The sequence below is a fragment of the Schistocerca gregaria genome, chromosome 1 (genome assembly GCF_023897955.1).
Source record: "Schistocerca gregaria isolate iqSchGreg1 chromosome 1, iqSchGreg1.2, whole genome shotgun sequence".
Taxonomy (NCBI): Eukaryota; Metazoa; Arthropoda; class Insecta; order Orthoptera; family Acrididae; genus Schistocerca; species Schistocerca gregaria.
The window spans coordinates 401767980-401785084 of NC_064920.1; the positions used below are offsets into that span (position 1 = coordinate 401767980).

Here is a 17105-nt window from a genome sequence, read left to right on the forward strand (position 1 = left end):
AAGAAACGAGCTACGATTATCAATTAACGAAATATGGACATTTTTAAAGTAACAATCAGCAAAGAGAGTGGTAATAAAACAATGGAAGCAAAAGAAACAGATGAGAAGAATGATGAGCTTGTTATCTTAACACATTAATGAACTATTTTCAGCAATCTTCTGCAAAAGGACTTGTCAGAGAAAATATAGGTAACTGATTACTAAATAGGTAATCGAATTCAAAGCAAGTTTAAAGGATCTCGCACAAACACAGTATTTGGAGACATATAAAAAGTGTCAGGAGAAGTATATGCAATTGACAGAATAAGCAAAGCCAACTCAATGAACACAACTATGAAAAATTCAAAACACGAAAGTAAAACAGCATGGGACATAAATATCACAGCAAGATAAAGACCGTGCAAGTAACAGGAATATCGTTAAGTCAATAAAAACTGAGGCCACTGCACTTGCAAATGAAACAAAATTTGCTAAGATCCTCATGAACAGTTTCACAGATGCTGTACAAAAATTAAAATGTGAAAGAAATCATGCAGGAACTGAACCCATCCATTCCTCTCAATGTTTCTGGAATAAGCTACAAAACAGGAATTCATAGAAAGCATTCAGAGACTAAAATCGAAGAAGTTTGTAAGAGTTGATAAAATATCTCATCATTTAATATAGCATGTGAGTGTGAAGATAGCTGCAGCATTTTTGTATTTAGCAAACTGCTCATTCTGAGAAGGAATATTTCTAGAGAAATCAAAAATAATCAAAGTAGTCCCAGCACACATAAAAGGTAACAATGATCACCCAAATAACTAGGCATCTTTAATATCTGTTTCTCAAAAGTATTACAGAAGTTCAACACATTGTATTTATTAAAATCCTATAGAAACACAGTATTGTGTTTCCGGCACAACAGGATATTCCTTTCCCCAAGGGGATCTGTTACTACTTATTAGAAAAAAAATACTTTCTGTCTTCTACATTTATGGATTTTTCTAAAGCTGATGAAACAGCCACTATAACGGAAAAATTTTAAAGCTGTGGAACACATAGACATGCAGCACAAAGGATAATATCATATGTTTGCAAGAGAAAGCAGTACATGATGACAGAGTCTGGTAGCAGATGTGAAATCACGGGCATTAAATATGATATACCTCAAGGATCTGTATTTGGACCACTATTGCTCAACTGTTTCATAAAGCATATCAAAGCCATTAAAGTAACGACAGGAGACTGGAGTTTAATGTCCCATTGACAGGGAAGTCATTAGAGATGAATCATAAGCTATGATTAGGGAAGGATTTCGGCTGAACCCTTACAAAAAAAACCTTCCTAGTCTTTGTCTTATGGGATAAATCTGAATGGGAATTTTCACCATCGTCCTCCTGAATTTAAGTCCAGTGTGTTAACGACTGTATTCGATGTCAGTAAGAAGAAACAAAAAAATGATATGCTATTAGTAAATGTAGAAAAAAATGTGAAAGGCGTGCATTTATTTCAACAAATAAAACCAATGCAGTGGTTTGTACAAAGTGACTCAATTATAAATCTAAAAGAAGGCATTGTTTATGGTTTTTCAGTAATAAAGGAAAAGAAGACCACATAGATACATTTCCAGACGAAAGTAGACAGTAAAAAAATATCTGCATAACATTTTTTCAGGATTTGATGGTACACCCCAACGTTGACAACATACAGAAAATGCCTGCTGTAAATGAAGCACTGTAATATTTATTATGAAACAAATTGCATTTGGTGCTAACAAACAGCCTGTATGTACAATGTATTGTTTTCTATTTGAATGATACTTACAGAATGGAATTACTGTGTGGGTAAACTCCAGCAGCATGCATGCAAAAAGAATTTTTGTATTTAATAAAGGCCATTAGGACAATTCTGAATAAAAAACAAAGTGATCCATACAAAACTACCTTCCAAATTCTAAAAGTATTATCTTTTTCATCTCTGTACACACGCAGAACAATATGTTCACTAATGAAACACAACACATAAAAATTCAGAAGACCAGCTGAGAAATAGACCAACACCACACAGACTGAGAGTTGTTGAAAGAGGTCCTTGACATTCAAGTTGAATGGTTATGTGTCTAACTAGGAATCTGCATATTAGAGATTATATTCTTATTTTTTTCTATTGTAGTTATCTGTGTATGGTAATAATATTTAAAACTGATTATAAAACTACATCTAAATGTGAGTTATCATATATATGAAGTCATCACAGGTTGTCAGCCGAGTAGCGTCGTCGTCTCATAGCAATGTTTCAATGGAATGCGTCTCCATTATCTTTAGGCGAAGTGTCGGGATATTGTCGGTCGCAGGCTGACATCTCTGCTGGCCCGCTCTCCGCTTCTCGCCGCCGGCCAATCACGCGCCCGGTGAATCGCCCGATGCACCTGGAGCGGCTGGTGGTGGGGGAGAACGCGTGTGCGGGGTTCTTGTTCTGGCATATGTCTCTGTCTGCTGTGTCCGTGGCCCCCCATTATGAGTTTGCCTTTAATTTTCTCCCAGGCTGTGCTGAGATGGTAGCCACTGTCACAGTTGATTAGGTAGTCATGTAATCGTATTTCTATGGACTCTTTGATTACTGAATGCCAAAATCCGTTTGTACTGCATATTTTCTTTGCGTCCTCGAAATCGAAACTGTGCTTCTCGTCAATGCTATGTTCCGCCACAGCAGATTTGTTGGGCTGACCCAAGCATACATACTTGACGTGTTCATTGTGGCGCAGTAAGATGCAACGCTGTGTCTGTCGTATATAGTTCATCCCACATTTGCATCCGATCTTGTACACACCAGGTGCGATCAGGTCTAGTGGATCCATGGTTGAACCGAGAAGTTCTTTGATTTTTACCACTTCACGGAAAGTGGTCTTCACTTTATGTTTCTTGAGAATTCTAGCGATCTTGACTGTTGGAGGACCTGCGTATGCCAAGAACACACAGTCCATTGCTTCCACCTCATCCAGTTTCTCTTCTCTCTTCTTGTGATCGGTCTTCAGAGCTCTCCTTATGTGTGTCTCACTGTATCCATTTTTCTTGAAGGTGTCGTTGAGGTGTTGCAATTCTCCTGGCAAACTTGCCTTATCACAGATGGACATGCCCCAGTGCACTGTGGTGTTGAGTACAGAATTGTGTTGTGCAGGATGGTGGCAGCTGTTGGCATTAAGATAGAGATCTGTGTGTATTTTCTTTCTGTACACTGCGTGTCACAACGTGCCGTCCATGTTTCTTGTGATCAGGATACCCAGAAAGGGTAAGCTTCTGTTCTCTTCTATCTTCATGGTAAATTTGATATTTGCATGATTATCATTGAGGTATTGATGGCAATCTTGCAGTTTGTCTCTGCCATGTGGCCAAACTACAAAAGTATCATCAACGTACCTGTAGATGGCTTTTGTGTTTAGCAGTGTCCAGTGGTAGCTTTTCGAAGTGCTCCATGTATAGGTCGGCTATGCATGGTGCTAAGAGGGAGCCCATAGCTACACCATGTATCTGTTCGTAGAACTTCCCACCACATTTGAAATAGGTGGTGATTAGCACATGGCGAAAGAGCTTGATGATATCCTCCTCAAAGTGTTCTTCGAGCAAATCCAGGGAGTCTTCAATTGGTACTCGTGTGAATAAGGATGTCATATTGAAGCTGACTAATAGGTCTTCATTTTCCAGCTGCATGCCCTGTTGTACCTTCACAAACTCAGCTGAAGTTTTCACATGATGTAGACCATAACCCACCAAGGGTTTTAGCATACGTGATAAACGCAGTACAAACGGATTTTGGGACTCAGTAATTAAAGAGTCCATAGAAATACAGTTCCACGACAACCTAATCAACCACAGCAGTGGCTACCATCTCATCACAGCCTTGGAGCAAATTGAAGGCAAACTCATAACGGGGGGTGACTTCAATGCCAAACACCCCGATTGGAACTGTAGAGTAACCTCCAGTGCAGGCGCCAAACTGCAACGACTAGCGCGCGACCACCACTTTGAAACATTGGTGTGGTTGAGCCCACACATTTTCCGAAAAATTGAGGTAGGCCCGACTTTTTAGACATAGCCCGCACTTGGAGGATCGCGGGGTTCGTGGCCGCAAGGACAATCAACAGAATGTCCTCTGATCACAACCCAGTGATTCTAGAAGTCGATGTGGGAGGATGGATAGCACTCCCATGGTACCAGATGTCCTACAAACGTACAGACTGGGAGCGATACCGAGAAACTGTCGCCTCCGATATCGCTCGCGCTCCGCCAGCTACTGCCGAAACAGTAGAACAATCGCTACAAGACCTAACAGAAACCATCTTGCAGGCAGCGGAAGATGCCACTCCCCCACAAAGGGATGGTCCGCCACTGCAAGTACAACTCCTGGAACATTTACTAGCCCAAAACCGTCACAGGAATAGAGTGATAAAAGAGTGGAAGATCACCAGGAATCAGGCCACAAGGAGGCTGCTGAGTCGTCTGCAGAGAGAGCTGAAGGTAGCGCTCAATGAGCACAGAAACCGGCAATGGCAAAACCACCTCACAGCCCTCAAAATAGACGATCACACACTATGGCAAGCAACCAAACAATTTACCAAAAGATGTGCTAGGTTGCCGTCAGTGAATGATGAGAGGCAGCCATGCTGAAAAGGCCAACGCCCTCGCCAACACTTTCGAGAAGCAGTTTCAGGCGGCAGAACCCCAAGAGGAAGAACATGAAGAGGTAGTCTGTCGTCAACTGGCTGTTTTCCTCAGCACTGAGGAGGACCCAGAAGACGAACCCCCATTTTTCGCCCCCGAAGATGTGGCAAAAGTAATTAGATCCCTCCCTACAAAAAAGGCACCAGGACATGACAGTGTCACCAACCAGCTAGTTAAAAACCTCCCACCCTTGGCTATCGAACACCTCGCGAATGTCTTCAATGAGATTACTCGTACCCGTTAGTTCCCACCATAGTGGAAACACGCGGAAGTGGTCGCGATACACAAACCAAGGAAAATCCCTTCATTCCCACAGCATTAAAGGCCGATTAGCCTCTTGCCAACTCTCAGAGAGATCCCGACAGAAGCACTCCTCCCCACAACAGACCATGAGACTAGTGGAAGCAGCCACAGAGGGCTTCAACCACAGAGACTACTGAGGGATAGTGCTACTTGATGTAGCCAAAGCCTTCAACTGAGTATGGCATAAAGGGCTGTTATACAAGTTATACACACAAGGGCTCCCCAGGAACATAGTCATGTTAATCCAAAGCTATCTCACGAATAGAACCTTCTCTGTCAAGGTAGAAACAGCCACCTCCACCAAAAGGCGTATTCATGCTGGGGTGCCACAGGGATAGATCCTGGGGTCCGTTTTGTATAGTCTACACACTGCGGGCACTCCCAAGGTCCCCGTGATGCACACTGCACAGTACGCTGCCGACACCGCCTTTTACACTCGTACTGCAAATAAGGACACAAGGACCTGATCATTCGTAGGCTACAAAGGGTTTTAGCTAATACAGAAACCTGGGCCCATCGTTGGCGCATCACCATCAATCCTGAAAAGACACAGGCTATGCTGATCACCCGGAGACTCGGGAGACGTGGACCTCCCAACGCCCCCCCCCCTCCCCCCCTTCACCTACACCTACATGGATCCCGACTCCTCTGGTGCAGATCCGCCAAGTATCTCGGTGTAACCTGGGACTCGAGACTAACGTGGAAACCCCATATAGACGAGATCCACAGGAAGGTCTGTGGCAGAATGTCCATCCTATACCCAGTCCTCAACACAACCATCTCCCTTCCCTGTTCTGTAGGACTAAATTTCTATCAGGCCCTCATATGGCCAGTAATGGAGTATATGTGCCTTGTCTGGGGATACACGGTGAAGCAGCACCTGGACTAACTCCAGAGGCTGCAGAAACGTGCCCTCAGGAGGGCACTGCCCCTACCCATGGGTTTCCCCATCGATGATCTGCACGCCGCTTCCGAAATCCCACTCCTCAAAGAAAGATTCCAAGACCTGGCAAGGGCTTTCTATGAGACCTCTTCCAGATCTGGAAATAATCTCATCCACTCCTTAGGTCGGTATGACATGTCCCGCGATAAGCACAAACGCCCCATGATGATCTTCGACGGCTAAGTCGAAGAGAAAAAGCACAAAAATCTCCAAATCCTAATACCAATTCTTAATCAAAAAAATGGTTCAAGTGGCTCTGAGCACTATGGGACTTAAAATCTATGGTCACCAGTCCCCTAGAACTTAGAACTACGTAAACCCAACTAACCGAAGGACATCACACAACACCCAGTCACCACGAATTCTTAATCCTTAAAATACCCAACATCTCGTCAACCTCAGGCAAGTACTAGACACCACCAGAACACCAACACAACACAACACACAGACAGCCAAAACAGTAAAAGACAATCACACACTCACAACGCACACTGTGGAGTAAAAGCCTACAGGCTATAAACTCCTCCATACACTTCCCCAAGGAGGTGAGAGAGATATATCCCGACACTTCGCCTGAAGATCATGGAGACGCATTCAAATGTTGCTACGAGACGACAGCGCTACTCAGCTGACAACCCGTGAAGACTTCATATATGAAATTCACATGAGTTATCATATGTTTTTGTGCATCTTTGTTGTAGTCACCTGGTGATAAGAGTACTTAAATAACTCAGGATTCAAATATAAGAAAATAAATATATATATAAATTCTACCATATTTGTCAGATTTATATTTTAAACTGTAATATGTATTTTAAATGGTTTAAGGCATTAGATTAAGCTGACTATTTCTATGCTGCAAGTCCACACACTGTACATATTGTAGTCGAAGGTGACCAAATATAAATTTATCACTTTATCAGTACACTAGTTTTATCTCTTTTTCATACATAAGCAGATTTCCATTCTGAAATTTGATAAAGTAGTGGGAAATTTTGACATATGTTATTAATGTTTCTCGATCTAGCTTCAGCTTGGTCTTTTATATTTTACCTTTGGTTGCTGAAGCTCACCTTTGATGTAGTTGTATTGATTGACAGATGTTTTATAGGCCATAAAAATTTGAGGTTGGAATTCGTGAGGAGATGAGAGAAGTGTTATTCATTGTCTTAACAGTGAGTTAATTGTCATGTTTACAGTCGTGCATGCCTATCAGAAAGTGTCTTTTGGAAAAATCTTCTATTCTTCAGTGCGATGTGTATGTTTCTAATTCGGAAAGGAAAGTGCTGTTGTGTATTCCGTGAATTTAACAGATATTTGACAAGTGTCATTAAAGGTGTTGAAACGTCTTGCTCACGTATGAGAGTACAGCGAGAGCCGCGCAAAAACGAATTGTAATATGGGTGTCACTGATGCATTAACCGAACTGTTAATGGAATGTTTGTGTGCATATCTTCCATTGGGTCTGTTTAGTTGATTTAATGCATTTTGTTTTTCGTTTGACATAGCTTAACCTGAGCGAAATGGTAAGCAGCAGCCCTTTTTATTATTATTATTATTATTATTATTTTATTTTGCGGTATCTTCTACCTTGAGACACATTGGTTTATGTTATGATCGAAGGTTGCTATATCGTTAGCTGGGGACATGAAGCATCGCGAGACTAGTGTGGCCTGTACGCCTCCCCGAAATCCAGTTTGTACATGTGAGAGTAATATGAAATTTATATCGCTGTCAGGCAATTACGAGTAAGTAAGTTTAGTGTATGCGAAAACTGCAGGGCGTGTCATGGTTCAAATTAACGGCAGATCTCTATGTAATTGGCAGGGTAACAATGCTTTCATGTCAGAGGAAGATACAGACTTTCTAAGTTCCTTTAAGATCATGCATGGAAGGTACAGTTAAACATGTTGTGTACCAGGTGTGTTGCTAGCGCTCTTCATGTACTTTCGTAGTGCAGGTTGCGTTACTGAAACGAACGGTGCCATCTACTTGAGAGTATACGTTATAGCATGACTACAAATATCTTAACATCGTGGAACATTTTCTGAGATACGTCCGAGGGGAAACAGTAGATATATTTGATGCGGTCCCTTGAGTATGAAATGGTGTGGCACAATAGGAAGTACTGTAATGTTTGGAATTTGCTGTACGCCCTATATGATGTGCTCTAAACTTGCATAGTGGAATATTGTAATAATGTGTAGTGAGAGAGCTTTTTGTGCAACATAAACACGGAATTATTCATGTATGCAGTGTAATCAGATCCTTGTTTTCTCCTACTCTCATCCCCCACACTCCACTGTATTTATTACATAATGTCATTTGCTCTCTATAACATTTTAACTGTCTGTTGCAGGTATTCCACAATTAAAGAATGGTTAAGTGATAGTAGTGAATGACAGCTTCACACTAAGGTTTTAACAGAAATATTTACAAATAATTAAATGTTAAAATGCTCTCGAGGAAAAACAGAGATTTGAGAACTATCAAGGAAGGTGTAGTTGGAAAATATGTCAAGAAAGAAACACCTCCAGAAATGCCCAGTGAGTAAATACCAATATGCGCTTTCTTTGTACGTTTGTTTCTTGATTTATAAGTGTGAACTATGTGGTTTGTTTGCAGTAATCAATGTGTGGACGACGGAGCCCACCAAGAAGTCACATAGACGGATTAACCAGAGTCCTTCACCAACCACAGTAAGCAGACTCATTTGTATGAGCAAATTGTTTGCGAGCAGTGGAAACCTAAGTTTGTTCTGTATGAGGCTGCTTAAAAAAAGTGTTTTTTTTTTTTTAGTACTGCTTGTGGCACTTTTTACATTTCTTCTATTTTATGTGAAACTGTGTTGATTTGCACAGTGCACTTTCAAGATAGTTGTAGAAAAAATAAACTATGCTCATAAATGTCTATGAGCGAAGGATAAGGAGAGCGTAGCATGCAGATATTCAGAAAAGTAAATTGGAGATCATAAAACAGGAACAATAGAATACTTGCTTTTTCAAGACCAATCTGAATATGTGGTGGAGCTGTGATAATCACCAAAAGAGTATAAAAAAATTGAAATCTGTAACTAGTTGTAAATTATAGTCACATGACACATTTCAAGGATTAACTGCTCATTGTTGAGTACTGTTTGTATACCTGAAGGTAAGACATTAAACATGTGATGTTTTGTATGTTCCTGTTAATTTATTTGTAACTGGTTACAGATCCATTTTGTAAAACTGATGAAAACATTGTCTTGCCCGCAGGTAAAAGAGAGAAGCCTCAGCCTCTGCGTTCACAGTTATAAATTCTATTTTTTCTGTCCTCTTCCAAAATACTAGGGTGGAATGTCTGTGGTTACACACGTGTCATCAAGGAAAAAAAAAATCATTGTTGTCTGTGTACTATGGGTATTTCATTTTTTCCTGTGACGAGAAGATGGAGAGAGTTATTCTGTTGCCCTTTTCTTCTTCTTCTGTACAGCCAGTGATTCACACAGTTCCCCCCCCCCCCTCTCTTCCCCCCCCCCCCTCTGTCTTCCCCCCCCCCCCCCAATGCCTTTGTGCAGAACAGAGTGTGTGTGTGTGTGTGTGTGTGTGTGTGTGTGTGTGTGTGTGTGTGTGTACAAAGGAAATGTTTTTGTGTGTGTATACAAAGTTGATACCGCCATTTATATATTTTGAAGGGGTGCATGAAATACCAGAAACAGGTGTGGAGCAGCAATTTTTTTTTTCCTTATTAATTTATCTGTAAGGAGCTGAAAGTATTATTCCTGAAGGCTTTTTTGACATCTTGCAGAAACACTTGTGTACAAAGGCTCAGTTGTACAGGTCATTACTGCAGTGGTGCAGATTCCTAGAATACCATGTGAAAGTCTAATTGTGCATACAGGACTGCACAGTCCGTCACTGTGATGGAATATTTTGTTGTGGCTACAAGCACTGGTCACTCTGTCAATTATGATCATTAGTAATATGCATCATGGAATGAAATGAGACACCTGTAACCTCTCCCCTCACATTTCTTTTGTGAGTAGGTGTGTGGTCACCATGGGGCCTCCAATCCATACAGCACTAATTCCCTCCCCATGCTGCGAGTCTATCCTTCTACTATTCTTTTTTCCACTCTGTCTTTTGATTGGTTGGTCTTCTAGGTACCAATTGTGATTGGATCTGGTTTGTGATTTAGGCACTGTTTTCTTCCCTCCGGCATTCTACATCTGTTGAACTACGTGGTCCCCTTGTTGAGTCTAACATGCTACTCCTTTTCGAAATTTTACAGAAATGCTGACCATGCAGAGAAGTTTGCCCAGCACAGAGTATATTGCAGCTCTTGTGCTTCTCTCTCCTTGTGCGCTTCCTTTCTTGCGGAGGTCCTACCCTATAACCCAGCTCGGTAGCCATTCCGTTTGTTTGTTTGTGTGTGTGTGTGTGTGTGTGTGTGTGTGTGTGTGTGTGTAAAAGATTGTTATAATGCAGAGAGGTATGACCCCATAACTTTCCCTTCCCTTGCTACACCATGGGAAGAGGGACAAGCCAGATCCCTGGGTGTGAAACACTTCTCCCAGTACTTGTTTTGTACTTGAGCTACTGACGATCCTTTTCCTACAATGAAACCATTATATTTTGTTGAAAACACTGAAGACAAGTTTGGTGAAGTTGAGTCTGAGGAAAAATGCAAAAGGTTCATTTATTAATTAAAACTTCCACTGGTGCTCAATCTACAGCTCTTCAGGCATGTGATCATCCAGGACTGTGCCCATCATGCTTTTTTATGCAGTCCCTCTAGTGTGATGTCCAGGCCATGGATTAGGACCAGTCTCTTCCAAGGTCCTAAGGTCTTGGTCGCCATCTTGGCCTTCTGGCATCTGTAATGTCCAGTTCTTAAAGAGTCCACGGGTGCTACTGTCTTTAATACTGACAGCTCGAAAACTTTGGATCAGATGGAATATGCTCTACACCTGCCAGTTTGGAGCCATTTGCTGCGAGGATCATACAGCTGACAGTCATTAGCAAAGCCCTTAATTTTATTAAAAGGCCTCCCCTGACTGCATTTTAATACATAGTGACTCAATGAGTCCAGGCTGTTGATGAATGCTATTCTTGCCACTCTTTCATCTCTGCCATTCAAGGTCTTTCAACTAACCTTTGTCATGCTGCATGCTCAGTTGTCTTTCTCTGGGTGCCAAGTCTTAAAGGTGAATGAACTAGCTGACTGTTTGGCTAGAGAGGCAGTTACTTGCTCCCTGTGCACTTTGCCAATCTCAGGTGTGGATTTGCAGGTGCACATGTGGTCTCTGCTCACTCTGAATTGGAAAGAAATCTTGTGGGCTGTTGCCCTGCCTAATAAACTCAGTACAGTGTAGGAGACTGCTGCAGTAGGGTGCTCTTTCTTCTGGTTCTCCCAGAAGGAATCAGCAGTCCTATGTTGTTTTCAAGTCAGTCACACCAGATTAACTCATAAGTTTTATTTTGTGTAGCTTTACAGAGAGTAGCTCATGTCTTGGTAGAATGCCCCTTCCTTTTGCTCTCGATGCTAAGTATGGACTTCGGATTCATTGCCTGTAATATTGGCAGACTATTCATTGATAGTTGACCTTGTTTTCAGTTTTCTCAAAGTTATTTTCATTCTCTGTTAGAAGACTTTAATCTACTTGTGGAGCATGGGCGGGGGGATTGAGGATCTTCAGCTGTATGCTAAGTCTTGGGTTTCCCCAAACCTACCTCCTTGACGATGGTACTATTGGATCCCTCTTCAATTTATTTTGTATTCAATTTGCCTCCTTTCTGCTACACTCAATTATCTGTTCTGGGTGTCACACTTTGTTGAATAGTGGATACTTTTGACTGTAGTGGATCAGAAATAGGACAGCTGCGGGTTAGACATTTCCTGCAGTGTGCAGAGCCCTGGTGACATCTGCATGCTGACTTCCCTATCTCCTCCATTTTACTTTGACTTATTGACAGTACAAACTATGTCCATTACATTTTTAGCATCCTTGCTTTTATTGTTATAGATATCCGGACTAGATCAGAAAACATTCTTGGTGGACATGTCTACCTCTGGGTGCACCACTCTTGGATTGAGAGACTGATGACCTTCTTGTTTGGTTCCTTATCCTCACTTCACCAACCAGCCAATCAACCATTTGGTTTAATAGTACCTGTTCAAAGAAGCTTGGGGAAACAGTTTGTTACACTCTTGCTTCAAAAGAGAATGTAAGGAAATTGATAGAGGAAAGCTGACAACTTGTGCATACATAACAATGACTGTGTGTGGTATTATATCTGTAAGTAAATTGTAAGAAGTTCTGATTCTACATAAAGACAATGGATTGATACAAATTTTCCATTTAGTTTGTCATTAGTCATTGTGATGAATAAAACTGAAGGCGACAGACAGAAACTAGAAATATTAAATACCAAATTTAAAATGCATACAGTTCTAAGACACTTACTGGTAATTCACACATTGCCAAATAAGTGGCTTTGAAGCGTGCACTCCCAGTTTTGAAAAATAGTTGAGACTGTTCAGAGAGAGAATGAGTTGTCAATTCCCTGTGGAATCCCTATTACATTTTACAGTGAATGTCCCACTGAATTACCCATTTCCTACTTAAAACTTATTTGGAAACTTGAATAGTACAATTTTTGGTGATGGTAGAACAGGTGTTCGACAATCCCGTCAAATATGAGTGATAAAAATACATCAACAGAATTAGCCAATTTTACCTAATATTCACATTTTGAAGGGTCACCCATCATACTTTAAGCTCGAATATTGATATTTGTAGAGGAAGAAAAGCTTCACTCCATCAGTACTTTTTCACGAAAATACACTCATGCTCATGAATTAAGGATAATGGCAGATTGTGGTGCCACACAATGTGGCACTACATAAAACTGTCTTTAATAGCATAGGCACATAGGGAACACACGCGACACAGTTCTGTAAGGCCATGGTATTGGTGATAAGTTGAGAAAACTGTTCCGAAAAACATGTGCTACAAAACGCCACTGTTTCCTGTGCATGTACCCCGACAACAATATGATGTGATATGATTACCATGCACATGTACACAGGCCGCGCAACGGGTTGGCATACTCTGGATCAGGTGGTCGAGCAGCTGCTGGGGTATAGCCTCCCCTTCTTGCACCAGTGCCTGTCGGAGCTCCTGAAGTGTCATAGGGGTTTGAAGATGTGCAGCGATATGTCGACCGAGAGCATCCCAGACTTGCTTGACGAGGTTTAGGTCTGGAGAACAGGCAGGCCACTCCATTTGTCTGATATCTTCTGTTTCAAGGTACTCCTCCTCGATGGCAGCTCGGTGGGGCCGTGCGTTGTCATCCATCAGGAGGAATGTGGGACCCACTGCATCCCTGAAAAGGCGGACATACTGGTGCTAACTGACGTACCGATACACCTGACCTGTTACATTTCCTCTGTCAAAGACGTAGGAGTGAACGTGCACCAATCATAATCCCACCTCACACCATCAGACCATGACCTCCATACAGGTCTATTTCAAGGACATTAAGGGGTTGGTATCTCGTTCCTGGTTCATGCCGGATGAAAACCCGACAAGAATCACTGTTCAGACTATACCTGGACTCTTCTGTGTACATAACCTGGGACCACTGTTCCAGTGACCATGTACTGTGTTCTTGACACCATGTTTTATGGGCTCTTCTGTGACGAGGGGTCAGTGGAATGCACCTTGCACGTCTCGGGGCCAATAAACCATGTCTGTTCAGTCATCTGTAGACAGTGTGTATGGAGACAGACAATTGTTCCAGTGGCTGCAGTAATGTCCTGAGCAAGGCTACCTGCTGTACTCCGTGGCCATCTGCTGCCACTGATGGTGAGATATCGGTCTTCTTGTGGTGTTGTACACCGTGGATGTTCCATACTGTAGCGTCTGCACACGTTTCCTGTCTGCTTGGATCATTGCCATAAATTGAGATCATGCTTTGTGGCACACGGAGGGCCTGAGCTACGTCCTCCTGTGTTTTTACTAGGCTCCAGCCGCCCTAGTATTCTACCCCACATAACATCATCAATATGTGTTCTTTTAGCCATTTTCAACACACTGTCACTATTAGCAAGTCTGAAAATGTCTGCACACTTACTGTCTGCACCGAACTCTGACATGCACCAACACACCTCTGCATATATGGACTGATGCCAGCACCACCGTGAGACGACCGCAGGTCAGATGCACCTCATGGTCATACCCCGAGGAGATTTAAACTTGCAAACCACCCACCAGAGCATTGTTTCACCATGTATCAGCATTGTCATTAATTTATTAGTATGAGTGCAGTTAGTTTGAAATGCATATGACTTGTCAACAGACGAAATTTTCCAAGTATTTTATGCAATTGAACGGGGAGTTTGTCAGTCAGATCATATCAAGTTTTGATTAATGTATGAGTGTGCTATACAACATGACAGATTTTCAGTTGAGACAAATAATATTTACTCCAATGGAAACATAGATTGTTCTCAGTATACCTAAATTATTTATTAGATAGGGTCAGCAACTCTGACAATATGTTCACTTATTATTCCGCTGTCTACAAGACAGTGTCGTCAGTGTATGACCAAAAGAGAATGCATGATGACATGGAACATATTTCCACTTGATGTACTGAATGGCAGTTCTTTAAACATGGACCAATGACCATGACAGAGAGAATCCATATTATCCAAATAAATAATCAGTTGTTAAATTCCGGAGCTGGTCTTATTATTCAAATACTTTTGGGAAATACAAGGTGTTCTGAAATCTCATGAAACACTTTTATTGGAATTTTTTGGAGATTGTGATGAATCTGTGAAGAAAATCATAAACAGAATGCTAGAAAGACTTATTCTAGGGTACCATAGAAAGATTTAGAGCTCTTAGTTAATAGCTATGACAGCTGACCTTGAAAAAATTCAGACATTCTGCTGGGACTGTAATGGGTTACAGGGATTCTGAAAAAATATGGAAGGGCTTTGGGAACTTACATACCAATTGTGGTAGAATGAATCTGCTTTTGAGAAAGACTGTAAAACAGTTCTGTCTTTGTAGATATGTTGGGATTGTGAGGAAAATGTGGCAGATTAAGGTGCATACTAAAGAATACAGACTGTCATCTTTCCTCTTGCTTCATAATCTAAAATAATGTGGCAGAAAAGTTAAAATTGATATGAAGAACACTTTCCCACACACTGTACTATAGCTTGCAGACTTTGTAAACAGTGTTCAGTGGCGGTGCATTTTGTGCCCCTGGTAGAATTGTTTGTCTTGCCATCTACATCCCCATGCTTTTATCATTGCTGATTCCTTGGCTTTAGGGCACCACATACCCAAGGAGCAAGAGTGTTCAAACATTCCTTCTCCAACCACTTTTTTGAAGCCTGTTTACCAAATGAGTAAGATTCCATCTCCTGAAAGTCTTTAAGTTGTCAATATCGTTAATCAAAATTGAATAAGTTAGATTGTAGGAGAATTAGGTTGACTAAAAATGCTAACTGTGAGACCGTGGTGATAGAACTTGCAAACCATAAGTTTCTGTGTTTATGCGTAGGAAATACAGTCAGTCTAAGAAAATATTCTCGTGTTCACTCAGATGAAAGCATATTATTAGGTTGATACGTAGGTGTGTAGCATTTTTGTTTTGTTTTTTTGGTATTCCAGTTGCTATGGGTTTGCTTATCAGTTGTCATTTTTTATTTGTAGTTCACTGTTACTGTTTGAGTTTGCATATTATCATGTGACGATAGTGAGTTGTAGTCACTAGAAAATGGGGTGCCAAGTGTAGAAATCTGAACATTTCTGACACATTCTTCTGTTTGAGTTCAACAGAGGATGACAGCGACGAAGGCAGCACTGTGTACCAGGATAATGCCATTGGACAGAGCATGGCAAGGAAATAGTTTTCTCTGTTTGAGGAGGATCTTTTTGACATTAGTGACTCTTCACATACAGGAAGATGGTGGTGGTTAGTGTTTAACGTCCCGTCGACAACGAGGTCATTAGAGACGGAGCGCAAGCTCGGGTTAGGGAAGCATTGGGAAGGAAATCGGCCGTGCCCTTTCAAAGGGACCATCCCGGCATTTGCCTGAAACGATTTAGGGAAATCACAGAAAACCTAAATCAGGATGGCCGGAGACGGGATTGAACCGTCGTCCTCCCGAATGCGAAACACTCAGGAAGACATTCGGGGTTTGATGAATATCGTTTAACTGCTCTAATTCAGAATGATCCATGTCAGTGTACTAGAGAACTGTCAAATGTGATGAACTCTGATCATTCCATCATTTGTGATACTTGATTGCAGTGGGGAAGGGTCAAAAATTGGGTGTGTGGGTACTGCATGCTCTAAGTCAAAAATCACAAAAATCTGCAGGTGGGCATATATGTATCTCTGCTTGCTCGTCATCAGTTGACTTGTGAACAACACCAACCATTCCAGCCATGTATCATTTTCGGTACTGGTGATGAGAAATGGTGCCTTTATGCTAACGTAAGGAAAAGAAAGGAATGGTTGAGCTGAAATAAAGCAGTAATTCGCTGTACAAAGGCCTGTCTTCATCCACAAAAGATAATGGTATGCATCTGGTGGAACAGCGACAGTATGCTGTACTATGAATTGCTTCCCTGAGGTGTTATCATCACTGCTGACATTTATTGTCAACAGCTGGGGTGTCTTGCAGACACAATCCAAGCACAACGATGAAGAAGACTGCGTGAAGTGATGGTACTCGACAATAATGCCTGCCCACATTCTGCTAGACTGACAAAAAACACTATACAGGAGTTGGGTTAGGAATTTTTTTGCACCCACGTTATTCACCTGATCTTGCACTCTGATTTTCACCTTTACCACTCTATCGAACAACCTTCAAGGAACTTCCTTTCTGGATGACAGTGTGCTCCAAACATCACTCAGTGAATTCTTTGCCTCAAAACCATGTGAATAGTCATAGAATCAGAAAGTAACCCCTATGTTGGCAGACTGTTGTAAATAGTGAAGGAGAATATATTATTGATGAGTAAAATCTGTTGTGTGTGTGTCTTCTGCTTTTATTAAACTTAATGGAAACCCCCACCCCCTATAAACGTGAACCTTGCCATTGGTGAGGAGGATTGCGTGGCTCATACAGATAGCTGTACCGCAGGT

General features: G+C 41.6%; 1 protein-coding gene across 4 annotated transcripts in view; it reads left to right on the plus strand.

Moving 5' to 3' along the window:
* Positions 1–6886: 6886 nt before the first annotated feature.
* The window catches only part of LOC126349227 (scaffold protein salvador), a 54357-nt gene continuing 44138 nt past the window's right edge, over positions 6887–17105 (plus strand). Inside the window, exons 1-3 of one of the 4 annotated variants that reach the window (XM_050002415.1) lie at positions 6887–7472; positions 8306–8492; positions 8572–8645. In XM_050002415.1, coding sequence (XP_049858372.1) covers positions 8402–8492; positions 8572–8645 — 165 coding nt within the window. In that variant the 5' untranslated portion in view covers positions 6887–7472; positions 8306–8401. Of the gene's footprint in view, positions 7473–8305; positions 8493–8571; positions 8646–17105 lie in introns of those variants that run through there. The other 3 variants (XM_050002414.1, XM_050002413.1, XM_050002416.1) reach the window with 3 other exon arrangements.